Source organism: Staurois parvus, unplaced genomic scaffold (assembly GCF_062004578.1).
Source record: "Staurois parvus isolate SC_StPar_1 unplaced genomic scaffold, SC_StPar_1.0 ptg000137l, whole genome shotgun sequence".
NCBI lineage: Eukaryota > Metazoa > Chordata > Amphibia > Anura > Ranidae > Staurois > Staurois parvus.
In genome coordinates, this window is record NW_028317933.1 from 9,420,682 (window position 1) to 9,434,066 (window position 13,385).

The following is a 13,385-nucleotide window of genomic DNA, read 5'->3' on the forward strand; positions in this document are numbered from 1 at the left end:
AGCCCCTTCCTTTCTTGAATGAACACAATAAGTGATTGGCGCTGATCATTCATGTTCATGCATAACTGAAGCATAGTAAACTGGGTTTTTTTTGTTAGGGGGATGAGGGCTGTCAGGTTGGCTGTATGGGGTCCAGTGGTTTCTAACAGCAGCCCTGCATTCCAGAATTCTTTGAGATACGCACACGTGCGCAATGATATCACTGCTGCCAGCACCGCCCATGCATTTTGTCATAAATTACATAATCAGGGACAATAATACATTACTAGGACTATGGGGGTTGATTTACTAAAACTGAAGAGCACAACATCTGGTGCAGTTCTGCATAAAAAAATCAGCTTCCAGTTGTTTTTGTCAAAGTTTAATTGAACAAGCTGACGTTAGAAGCCAATTGGCCACCATGCACAGCTGCACCAGATTTTGCACTCTCCAGTTTTAGTAAATCAATGTAGCTAATGTCTTATCCCAACAATTGTTAAAGAGAACGGATCAATTCCCCAAGCATCTAATATGGGGGTACTTTCATAATCTGCGTTATCAGCTTTCCAATGTACCCCGTGAAATAAGCAGCCTAAAAAGATTGTATAGTACAGATATTGGTATGCAAATTTTGACTTTTTACCAAAAGTCAACAGTTAAGCCCTCAGCTACATCTGAAACCACTCCACAGGTCCGATGACCTATGCAGAGAGCATTGACATGTGTATTTCACAAGATGAGCAGAGGTGTTTGTGATTCACTGCCTGGTTTCACCTTCTCTAAGCTGTGTGAGAGGTTGCAAACAGTGGTCAAATTTTGTTCAGTGCTGACATTTTGTTCAGTGGTTTTATATCAGATAGTTATTGGTAGTGGTTTGTAAATATTGACAAGGAAAAGGATTACTGAGAGCTCCCTCTATTGGCTAATCTCTATTGGTATTATATTAAGAAAAATATCGAAAGCAAACATGAAAATGTGACATTTATTTAAACAAATGGCATTAAGGTAAAAAGTACAATAATGAAAAAAACTATGAAATCACTGGTTATACAATATACTTTCACTTTAAAGTGAACCCGTGAACAGGTTATAGGCATTCAAGTATTTACATATTGTTAGCTGGTAGTAATTTACCTTTTAAACAATTAAAACTCACTGACCTCTGTAGCTGCAGGCACTATGGAACAATTCACCATCAATGTCAATAAACTCTATAGTAAAGTTGTTCTCTCTGACAGCTGAACTCCCTATTTTTAGCAGCAACTCAATAGCTTTCCAGCCTTCAAATCTCTCAGGAGAAGGAGTTCTGGAACTGATGAAGCTGAGCTGCTGATAGACTTTTAGAGCTTCTGTTGTGTATGCTGACAATTAATTGCTCTGCAGTGCCTGCAGCTACAGGGAACAGTAAGTGTTTGTTGTAAAACTCATCTGCTTTTTCTTATGAATATTTAAATATTTTATTGCCCATAGCCTGGCCATAGGTTCACTTGAAATGTTATGCATAGTGATGTATTTGTGTTTGTTAGATGTTAATGGTTGCAAGATTCCAGTCATCAAACTTTAATACCAGTAGTCACACCTGATGCAACAGAACCAGGACACTCATATAGCATAGTGCCCTCATGGCAACCATACGAAGACAGACAATCTGCTTAGATTGAATTGATTTACTAGAAGAATTATTCGCTCAGAGCCTGGGCGTAATTGGAATGCAGTATGTGTCCAGTATTTGGAAGCAAAGATAAAATGAGCAATATATGACCAAGGGACTGTGCATTAAGGTGTGAGCCCTTGTGTGTGTATGAGAACAAGATAAGAGGTATGTCCCTGACATTTCAGTAAATGCCTCTCTGTTCTCTGATCTTTTTATAGTTGCCTTGAAATTGTGCCAGGCGCTCACGGAATGAGCAGTAATTCTCAGCCAGTGGCTCATTTAAGAGGCTGTGCAGACGGCACCTATACATTTATCTGCTAATAAGTATATCAGGCTTGAAATCGTATTTGTTCCTCTAGAGGTGGCTGAACTAATATCCAGATTTTTTTTCTTTTCTGTTTAGGAAATGCACCCCATTTCCTGCGTTTGCAGAATGTGGAGGTAAATGTCGGGCAGAATGCAACTTTCCAGTGTATCGCGGGAGGAAAATGGTCTCAGCATGACAAACTCTGGCTGCAGGTAGGCAAGGCTAATGGGCCAAAAACTCATCAATGTAACCATTATACATATTTTATATAACTGTGTCTGGATATCCATTGAAATAGGTCATTTTCTGATAATAGCGAAACAAAAAGCTGAATACACAGTTAGCATACTAAGCTGTTTATCTGCCATAGGATTTGTAATTTTGTTTTGGCATTCATGTGATCCAGACACCACTGCCAGATAATGTAGCCAAGTCCTGAACCCCCTGTATCCATTCTGTAGACTGTCCAGCAGTTGCATTATACCTATGTCCGTCCCCTTCCTGTGACTGGAGGATTAAGTAACTGCATTAATTCTGTGCAGCCAGTCTTGTTATTTAGGCACTTCTTCCAGACAGCACAACCACAACCTGGGCTACTATGCGGATGGCACTGCAGTTAAAGTATATCTAAAGCCACAGGTTAGTTCTGAATAACTCTTCAACACTAAGGCTGGGTTCACATTGTTGCTCTGCAGTAACATGCCCATTACCACATGCGGTCAAGCATGCAACGAGGCAATAAGGTGCCATTCATTTAAATGTAATGTACTATAGTAATGGACTGCATGTTTGAGTCGAACTTAAGTTTGTAAGCCCAGCACCCTATGATGATGTGCATTGCACGAAACGCGTCGGGGGGGCTACAGTTCTTGGACGTCTGACCACCGCTGGTGGCCATCCTGAATTACACATGGTCAGTGCCTTTTATCTTCACCACTTTCCTATGTATTGATCTGTTACTCCTTAAAGCAATAAACTCAGTGTATACGGTATTACGCTATGTGGTGTCCCTTATTGGGCTCTCTTCACCGACAGTCCCCACTTGCAGAACCTGTTTAAAGGGACCCCTGACGGGGACATGCAATAAGGCTTTTGGAGTACTTAACCTAGAGGAGATTGGATTGTATGACCCTGACCCTGTTTTGGCAGTAGATGACCAATACCTGATGAGACAGGATAATCTCATATGCGCATGTTTGACGCACTTCTGGTGAGTGCGCATTCTTTATACATTATATCCACTGGGTGGCACACCAGACCCTCGCCCCCACGCACTCTTATCAGGATCTATTGGATCCCCACGTGGGCAATTTTCAGCTATTTGGGACATTTATTCACTAAAGGTCACCACAGTGTGATTGATTTTTTTGCCCTATTTTGCACTTGATTATATTGCTACTATATATTCTATGTTTTATTTTAATTTGTTTAACCTTTATACATATCTAGCGCTGTACCTTTTATATATTTATATTTATTGATTGGAAGGTTTGTTCTTGGTTGCCTTTTTGGTGTTCTAGCAGCTTATTACTTGAGACTTGGATAGCGCTCGCTTACTATTTCTTTACAGAACTTAAGTTTGACTCGAACATGGGCCGTTCATGTGTTTGTTGAACACACGAACGGTATGGGCATTTGGCGGGCTGTTCGCCCACTTTGCCCCACAATTAACTGTCATACGCCAAAGCATTGCAACTGCCCACAGGTCAGGTGCAATGCTTTGGCCAATCATAAGGCATGATGATGTCACAAGGGGGTGATCCCGCCCCCATCTGACATCATCACCCTATTTAAGAACTGTTATCGTGGTGCAGCTGTCAGACGACGGGAGCCAGCATCGATGGTGAAGTGTTTTTTTTCTATTTCTTTTTTTCCGGTTGGCGGGCATCGTGATTGATGTTGGATTTACTTCGGGGGACATTTTTTTATTTTTATTTTTAATAAAAGACTTGTCAAAGACTGTCTCCTGACTTTTTTTACACTACACTTTTATTTTTGTGAATGAGTAGCGGTACCATGTACCCCATTCATTCAGTTTGCAATAAGCCCCCCGCCCGCAGACCCCCACAACCTCCAACCAGGGTTGTGGAGAAGAGGCCCTTGTTCCCATCAACATGGGGAAATGGTGCTTTGGGGGGCCCCTGCCCCCACGAAAAAAAATTTTAATTGTTGGGCAATGCCAACAATTCTTTTAACATTCAGCTTTCAGAAAGGAACCCCACTGATAACTGGAACATGAATGAATGTTTCACTACTAAAATGACTTAATAATATAACTCATCCGGTATTTTAGTAGCTGGATGGTATCTTACCACATACTCAGATGCGGTAAGATAAAGCTCAGTAAATTGGCTCTGTTCGAAGTGCGCGGTTGAACTTTTGGTAGGTTCGAATGTTTGACCGCAAACCAAACTGGAGGGTGTTCAGCTCACCACTAATGTACTACACTAGGACTTCAGCATATCACAAAGCAAAGTACAGCAAGTACTGTCATGCGTTGCGTTCCCCAAAAAGTGTAAGGTGCAAAACTAATGGGCTGCCTTAACCTCCCTGGCGGTATTCCCGAGTGTAGCTCGGGGTAAAGTTTCAGTACCAAAAGCGGAAACCCCGAGCTACACTCGGGATTACCCTGCAGCGTTGCTCAGGGATTCCCTGCAGCACTTACCTTGTCCTGCGCTCCCGCGATGTCCCCCCTGCAGTGTCCCCGGCCATCTCCTCTGGCCGATGCCGGCATCCGTCTTCTGGGTTCCGGTCCCTGCGAGCGTCGGGACGTACGGGGGCCAGAACCGGTGGGAAATTTGAAAATTTTAAAAACTAACATTCACTAATACACTAAAATCACATAGTAAAACATTACTGTATCAAACCATTTCACATACATTTTGTCCCGAGTGCTTTGTCATGTGCCCTGCCTGCATTTTTACTGTTCTTTCTACCTGGAACTGAGAAACGTCCATGGCGTCCAAAAAGCGTCCCTTTAAGTCAAAAGCGGTTTTAGATCAGCTAGAGAACAGCGATAGTAAATCAGAACCACTTGCAGAATTGAGTGATAATGATTTGTGGGGAAATTCGTCATCAGCACTGAAAACGATTCTGTGACTGTGCGAACTTGGCGCTCTATTTCAAATTTCAGTGTTTTTGGTTTGATTATATTATTGAATTAAATGTATTATTATATTATTATTTTTTATGATTATTTATTATAATTTATGATTTTGTGTTTCAAGTTTTATTCTACCCGGGATGTTTACTAGACTCTTGTTTAGACAGAGCTCAGTGAGTTATTCCTCAAAATTACAGGCCTACAATAAAAAAACAACATATTTCCATGCAAAAAAATGTACCGCTTTGAGCACAGAACTATGGTCATAATCAGACTGCTAGAGAGGTTAATGGAATGAACATTAATGTCTTAAACCAGCCCTAAAGATCAATTAGGAACCCCTTTAATGGAAACCTTTAGTAGCCAGTGGGCAGTGTCCATGTCACATGAAAGGAATGTAGGCACTGCAATAGGACCCTCCAACACTGCAGAATAAAAGAAGAAATGGACCCAGCCTGTCACATGACCACCATTTCAGGTAAGTACTTTGAGATTTCAGTTTAGCTTTTTCTTAATTATTGAATACCTAAAAAGCGGTACAGTGGGAGGGAAAAAATGTTTTTCTTAACTTAGCAGAGTTAAAGGCGGTATTAATCCCAACATCAAAAATATAATATATTGCAGTTTACCAGTCATTAGATGTGGTGGCTGCATTAGTTTTCTTTTTTTAGGCTTTTCCCCTCAGTTTTCACCTTGTAATCTGACCAGTAACACACCTCCTGTATAGTATATGTATCTGGAAAGTTGAGCACAGGGGACACCTTTAGATAGCAGCATTATCATTCTGGAGGGAGGGGGTGTTCGATGTACTAGCAGATTTATATACACTAACAAATAGCAACCAATAGGAAAACAAGTCTAAAAAAGAAAACCAATGTAGCCACCACATTCAAGGATCGGAAAGCTGCAATATATTAAATGTTTGCTTTTGAGTTCAATAATGCTTTAAGCTTTAACTTTTACCAGTTCTTCCTTACCCTAAGCATTTTCTGCAGCATTTTGCTTTTTGCAGAAACACAGTACAGTCCATTTAACATGATTTCCTATGGGACAAGTTCACACCTGTGCATTTTCACCTAGTGCATTTTTTGGAAAGGGTCGGGGACTTTTTTGAATGCAAAACGTTGCATTTTTGGTTCTATAGACTTCAATGGGAATGCTGCAGAAAAGCATTTATTGCGTTTTTGCTGCATTTATTATGCATTTTGCGTTTAAAATCTGCCTAGCAACAAGAAAAAAAATGAAAAAAAAGCACAAAATGCATCAAAAACGCCAATGCAAAAACGCAATGCAGAAACGCCTCAAACGCAACCTTCATAGGTGTGAACCTAGACTTATATGGGGGTTGAATTAGTTTTCCTTCTTTCAGTACTCTTTCAGCAAGTATAGAAAATATCTGTTAATCTTGCTAGAAATGCAGTGTACTTGTCAGTGCTCCTGAGCTTAAAAAACAGGCAAAACAATGTTATCTTTCTTGCTTAAACCCCTAACTCCATCAATCCACCATGTAATGGAGATGAACAAAGGCAGATACAGTAGGGGTTATTTACTAAAACTGGAGAGTGCAAAATCTGGCTCAGCTCTGCGTAGAAACCAATCAGCTTCCAGATTTTTTTTGTCAAAGCTTAATTGAACAAACTGAAGTTAGAAGCTGATTAGCTACTGTGCACAGCTGCACCAGATTCTGAGTGCTCTAGTTTTGTTTGACCTCTTGGGGCTGGCCGAATGCAAATGTGCGGCCTCCCGGCGTCTGGGCCTGGACGCCGAGCGGCTGCACAGTTGCGTGCAATTAAGAAAAACATATGTGCTGAGAGCGCACGCCCTGCACGCTCCCATCACACATGGCTTCTGAAACCCTTAAAGTGCCGGGAGGCGCCTGTGCCAAGGGGTTAAAGTCCAGCCTGTATGACAACCATGTGACGCCCTGCACGCTCCCAGCACACATGTCCGGTACTCATGGAAAAGTCCCGATCTCCTCTTGCGATCGGGACCTTTCCTGATCATGTGATCGCCGTGACAGCGAATCACGGCGGTCACATGACCCTAAAACCCCGCCTGCCTCCTGGCTTCTGAAACCCTTAAAGTGCCGGGAGACGCCGGTGCCAAGGGGTTAAAGTCCAGCCTGTGTGACAACCATGGCTCCCTCCATAGATACATTGGAGAAGTGAGTGTAGCCAAGAAGAGACAGAAAGTTTATTGTTTGCATCATTACCAGGTGAAAATAAAAGTAAATGAGCCTGAAAAGCAAGACTAATGCAGCCAACACATCTAAGGACTGGAAAATTGTAACTCTCTTTACTCTCTTCTTCTGTAAGAATGGCAGTGTTAGGGCTCACGTCGATGGATGTTCTTTTCAAATGCTGCATTTTCTATTCAAAAGCAGCGTTTGAAAAGAATAGACAGCGTTTGAGTTTGAATTAAATCCCATTAGGTTCAGCAGGCAGTACCACCAGCCGATTGCAATCCATTCAAGTGAATGGGGTCGTGCCACAGCCGCCCTGCAACTGCCTGAGCTGCCCAGGAGACTAATATCAGGACCGATTTGGCTACGTTATGTCACAATACATTTTTAGGAAATACATAAAAGGATTAAATCATCTAGGTTTATTATCTTCCTGTGGTTCGGATTTACCAAGCAAAATTGTCAAATAGCACAGAATTCAGCCAGGATTTGTTTAGCAGCGTTGTTCTTGGGACTGGTAATATATTTCTATAAGAATTAATAATGACTTTCTGGATCATTATTCAATAATGGCTCTGCAAAATTATCCCAAATGTGCCCAGTAGGAGGTGGTGTGTTTGCTGCAAAATAAGTGACAGATTTGTCAATACTCATTAGTCGTATTTGAAACGCTCGAATGTCTTCCTTTAGCGGATTGAAATACGTCAACTTCAGTAAAAAACAAAAGGCAGGAAAATTCACTTCGCGCCATGATACGCCTAATAGCAAAACATTGGGCGATGGTTAAAGATGTTCACATTCTTGTTTAGATTGTCACAGATGACACGTCCAACCATTTTGCATACCTGATGGAGAAATCTGAGAGAGTTCCGCTGTTACATATTTATAAAGTCTATGTAAAGCCATGGGCCTCGTTGGAATTAACCCCCTACCAGGGGCGGACTGACAACTCATGGGGCCCCCGGGCAATAGCGGATTATGGGGCCCCTGTGTCCTTGCCCAAACTCAAAAAACCTATGAAAAAGGTACCAGGGGCATCTTATGGGGCTCCCTACTGACCCCGGGCCCTCGGGCAATGCCCGAGTTTCCAAATGGTCAGTCCGCCCCTGCCCCCTACTAATCCATCAAATTTTATAAAGTGGTTGAGTTCAGCTGTAAATGCTCTCCAGGTATTGTTGATTTCCCAGTTATAAAGGGACCCTGTCACTAGGTCAAATTTTTTTTAACAATATTCTTCTAATATGATTTAATGTATTCTATGAATGGTATGTACCTATAAAAGCCTCTTTCGTGTTGACATCCGAAAGCCCAGAAACCACTTCTTGGATGTGATGTCAGCAGCCACAGCAGACTCAGAGCTGTCATCTAAGTGACACTCTATAGCAGGGGCGGACTGACCATTTGGAAACTCGGGCACTGCCCGAGGGCCCGGGGTCAGTAGGGGGCCCCATGAGATGCCCCTGGTACCTTTTTCATAGGCTTTTTTGAGTTTGGGCAAGGACACAGGGGCCCCATGATCCCCTATTGCTTGGGGGCCCCATGAGTTGTCAGTCCGCCCCTGCTCTATAATATTCTCTTTTGCTCCTCCCCCCATAAAAGACTATGAAGGAAAGTGAGGGGAGGGGCAGAGGAGCTGGGTCAGCACCAAAAGGAATTAGATGCTCCCAAAATAGGAGAAGGGTATGACATGCATGGATAGAAGGGATCCTACTAGCGAATTGACCTCTTTGGAGTAGTTAAATATTTTAATGAGTTCAGAGGCACATTGCAAGTCAATTAAATAAAACATTGCAAATAAAATTAAAGTACTTCAATTTTTCACACTTTCACCTGCAAGATAAAGACTCTGGGGGAGATTTACTAAAACATGAGCTCTCAGAATCTAGTGCAGCTGCACATGGCAGCCAATCAGCTCCTAACATCAGCTTGTTCAATTAAGCTTTGACAATAATTGGGGCTCATGTACACTGCAGCTGATAAACTGACGTTCAGGAGCTGTTCAGCGTTTTTTTTCAGCAGCCCCTGAACTCTCCATAATGTTTTCTTATGTGTCCATGTACATATAGTCATTTACAGGCAGTTGAGTTTACAGTCTTTTTTTAACGCACCAAACTTGCATTCAGAAGTAGATTTTACCAGCGTTTGAAACGCCAAATGCTTGTAAATGCATGTAGACACTTGTAAACCTGGTTAACTGCATTTATAAGCGTTTGCGTTTAGAAGCGTTTTTTAACTGTTCCATGTCCAGATCCTTTTTTCATCATCAGAAAATGCATACAAAGCATTTTCCATGTATTCAAATAGACGTAGTACACTAGCGCAGGCAGTTCCAGGTTTCGCGTGAAGGAAAAAATGGTAGAAAATGCTGCAGTCTGCTTATGATGGGATCCATAGTGAATACAACCAGAAAAGACGGGTCATCTCAACACATACTGCTCTCTCTGCTTCTGCGTTTTCCAGCAGTCAGTTTCCATCGTTCAGAGGAGTTTCACAAACGCCCCGTGTACACGAGCTCTAAAACCTGGAAGCTGATTGGTTTCTATGCAGAGCTGCACCAGATTTAGCACACTCCAGTTTTAGTAAATCTCCCTCATAGTAATTGTAGGCAAGTGAGAGCTCCCTACTCTCTGAATTTAATATATTAACAAAAACATATAGAAATAAGCATGTAAAAATGTGAAAAAAAAGTGTTGTTTTACCTATTATTATTATTACATCGAGTTTATATAGCGCCAAAGGGTTCACTCAGCGCTGTACAATAGGGGGGGGGGACAATACTTGGCACACTACAACAATAACAAACAACGTACAAGGGGTAAGAGGGCCCTACGCTTTCGAGCTTACAATCTAGGAGGGAGGGGGTAGTGGTACAGTAGGAAGTGGCTGAGGGGAATGAGGGGTGGGAGGAAAGAGGGAGAATGGCCGTTAGGTGAGGGTGGGGTAGGCTTCCCTGAAGAGATGGGTTTTGAGGGAGCGCCTGAATGTGAGGAGGGAAGGTGACAGTCTGATGGATTGGGGCAGTGAGTTCCAGAGAATGGGGGAGGACCTGGAGAAGTCCTGCAGTCATGCATGGGAGGAGGAGACCAGGGAGCAGGATAGAAGGAGGTCCAGTGAGGAGCGAAGGGTACGGGTAGGGCGGTACTTGGGGATCAGGTTGGTGAGGTAGTCAGGGGCAGTGTTGTGAACGGCTTTGTAGGTCAGGGTTAGAAGTTTAAATTTGATGCGTTGGGCAATCGGGAGCCAGTGGAGGGAGAGGCAGAGGGGGGTGGCAGAGGTGGAGCGGGTGTTGAGGTGGATGAGTCTAGCCGCTGAGTTCAGGATGGTCTGGAGTGGGGAGAGCCTGCACTTGGGTAGGCCGGTGAGAAGAGAATTGCAGTAGTCAAGGCGTGAGATGATGAGGGAGTGTACTAGAAGTTTGGTGGTGTCAAGGGTGAGGAAGGTACGTATCTTGGCAATGTTGCGGAGGTGGAGCCTGCATGTGTTTGTAAGTGATTTGACATGCGGTTGGAAGGAGAGGTTCGAGTCAAGAATGACGCCAAGGACTTTGGCTTGCGGGGCGGGAATGATAGTGGAGTTGTTGGTGATGATGGATAGGATGGGGGGGGGGGGTGGGCAGGGAGAAAGACGAGGAGCTCGGTTTTGGAGAGGTTGAGCTTGAGGAAATGTAGCGACATCCAGTCTGAGATGTCGTTTAGGAGGTGAGTGATGCGGGCGGAGATAGTGGGGGTGAGGAGAGGGGTGGAGAGATATATTTGGGTGTCGTCAGCGTAGAGGTGATAGTTGAAGCCGTGGGAGTGTATGAGTTTTCCCAGGGAAGAGGTGTACTGACCTATACCCTCCCTTTGCTCCTAAACCAACAGTGCAGAGTGCAAAAAGCAGGGGCAGCTCTGCATAGAAACCAATCGGCATCCAGGTTTTATTTTCAAAGCTTAAATGAACAAGCTGAAGTTAGAAGCTGATTGGATTGGAATGGTACCATGCACAGCTGCATCTGATTCTGAGTGTTCTAGTTTAAGTAAATCTCCACCACTGACTATAACAGAGCTGTATTGAGATCTAATGCTAACATACAGTACCTTAGTAGTAAAGCTCTAATCCCTTTCTCCATTAGCTGTGCTTCTGCAGTGAGTCCTCAATGTTCTTGATGCTCAAGAGATGACTTTATAGACCTCTAGGAGGGCTCACTGCACAGACATAGACAGTACTTATGTGGACTTTGGCTTGAGAGACTGTAAACTGTGGAGTAGTCCATGGCTGTGCTACTGAGGTATGTTAACAGCTGGCATTAAATGGGATTAGGAAGATGTATTTTTATTAAGGTACTGTTATCCTGAAAAACACAGGCACTCAGTAAAAATTAAAAACATCTTAACCAAAGTGACTTGACATTGTAACAAGATCATAAAAGTATTCCAGTCGGAGCATAATAAACAAACAGACAGCTCCACCATCTAAGTGTATCAATTTAATTCAAACAAGTAAAGGAAAGGATAAATACACTCACAAGGATGAGAGTAAATGGGCATATCATCAGTCCTTATTCACTGGCAAGCCTCAGGCGACAGTGGGTGGAAGGATGGATGGGATGTATCCTTAAAACAGCTCTGCAGGATAGGTGGAATAAAGTTGGACAAGCAAACGCTAGGACCAGAATCAGACGTGATGTCAGGATGTATTGACGTCAAAACGTGATGGGTGGTAACATGTTTCAGAGCCCACAATCACTCCTTTGTCAAACCATGAGAGGGAAAGGGAGGAAAGGATAGCTATTTTCTGTTTGTTTATTGTTTTAGTGCACAGAGATATCCAATACCCTACTGGAAGAGCTGTAGCCATTATGGAAGTGGATTAATACACCTGGATCCACCATATAGAGACTACGGCTTCATGCTTGGGACCTAATCACTCTTTCTCCATTTGCGCTATAGAGTTTTTTATGTTTTTTTTTTATTCCAGTAAGAGAACCTGCCCTTTTACATTTTTAAAGGCCAATTCCACACAACATTTTCTACTGTAAATCTACAGGGGCTTCAGTGGTGTCCCTCTAAAGAAGCCTTTCTCAACCTTTTTATTACATAAAGGAACCCTTGAATTAACTTTCTGGTCCCAGGGAACCCCTGATAATAATCTACAGCTCACAGTACAATAGTGTGATGGTTGCTGTGAAGAATACTTCTTACAAATGTGGTCTTTGGTAAGAAATCCCTCTTACATATACCAAAAAATATCATTGTTGTCAGTAGTTACTCATTTAAAAGACATAAGTTGTTCTTTGCTCAAGGAGGCCATAACAGCCACTGGAGGAACCCAGGGTTCTACTGAACCCTGATTAAGAAAGATTACTCTAAAGGGAAGAGATGGCAACTCTGAGAAAAAGGTCTTCCAGCATTGTGATGCCCACACAACACTGAGAACTTGGGTGGCATTTAACGGGGTCCTCTATAAAAGTTTGCTCTCTAGGGGGAAGTTCAGCTTTTCATCTTCCAAGGAAGGGCAGCAAGCTGAATAGAGTCTGAAACCTTAGTTCAAACTGGCAATGTTGGGGAAGCGTTGGTTGTTGGGGTGAATGCTACCAACTTTAGAGACTGAACTGAGACTCACTTAAAAAAAAATATTGATAAGATAGAATTAGTCCAGAGATGGACAAAAAAAATGGTGAAAGGTCTGGAGAATAAAATATATCATGAGAGACTTCAAGAACTTTATATGTATGGTCTTGAGGAAAGAAGGCAAAGGAGAGACATGACTGATACCTTTAAATACATTAATGGTGTGAATAAGGTTCAGGAGGACAGTATTTGCAATATGAAGCCAAGATCAAGACCACGGGGCATGACCTGAAACTAGCTGGAGGAATATTCTAATCTTAGAAAAAATAATTTTATCCAATGAGCACTTGATGTTTAGAATAGACTTCCAGCAGAGGTAGTGAGTCAGTCAACACTAAGTGGATTCAAACATGCTTGGGACTTAGATCTATATTCGTGGAAAAAAAAGTAAAAAAAAAGGATATAAAAACATATATACAAGGAAATGGGGCAGCCTTGATGGACCACTTTGTCTTTTTTCTGCTGTTACTCTTCTATGTTTTATACCTCTTTATGGGTATCAACTGGATGGTAGAAGCATCTCTAACAATCAATGGGTCTCATTTCAGAAC

At 42.5% G+C, this 13,385-nt stretch overlaps 1 protein-coding gene across 11 annotated transcripts in view; it reads left to right on the top strand.

Annotated features, from left to right (window-relative positions):
• Positions 1-13,385, top strand: part of PTPRT (protein tyrosine phosphatase receptor type T) — a 560,113-nt gene that overhangs the window by 273,768 nt on the left and 272,960 nt on the right. For all 11 annotated transcript variants that reach the window (XM_089673313.1, XM_089673317.1, XM_089673311.1 and 8 more), the window contains exon 5: positions 2,037-2,152. In XM_089673313.1, the coding sequence (XP_089529439.1) occupies positions 2,037-2,152 (116 nt within the window). The remainder of the gene's footprint in view (positions 1-2,036; positions 2,153-13,385) is intronic.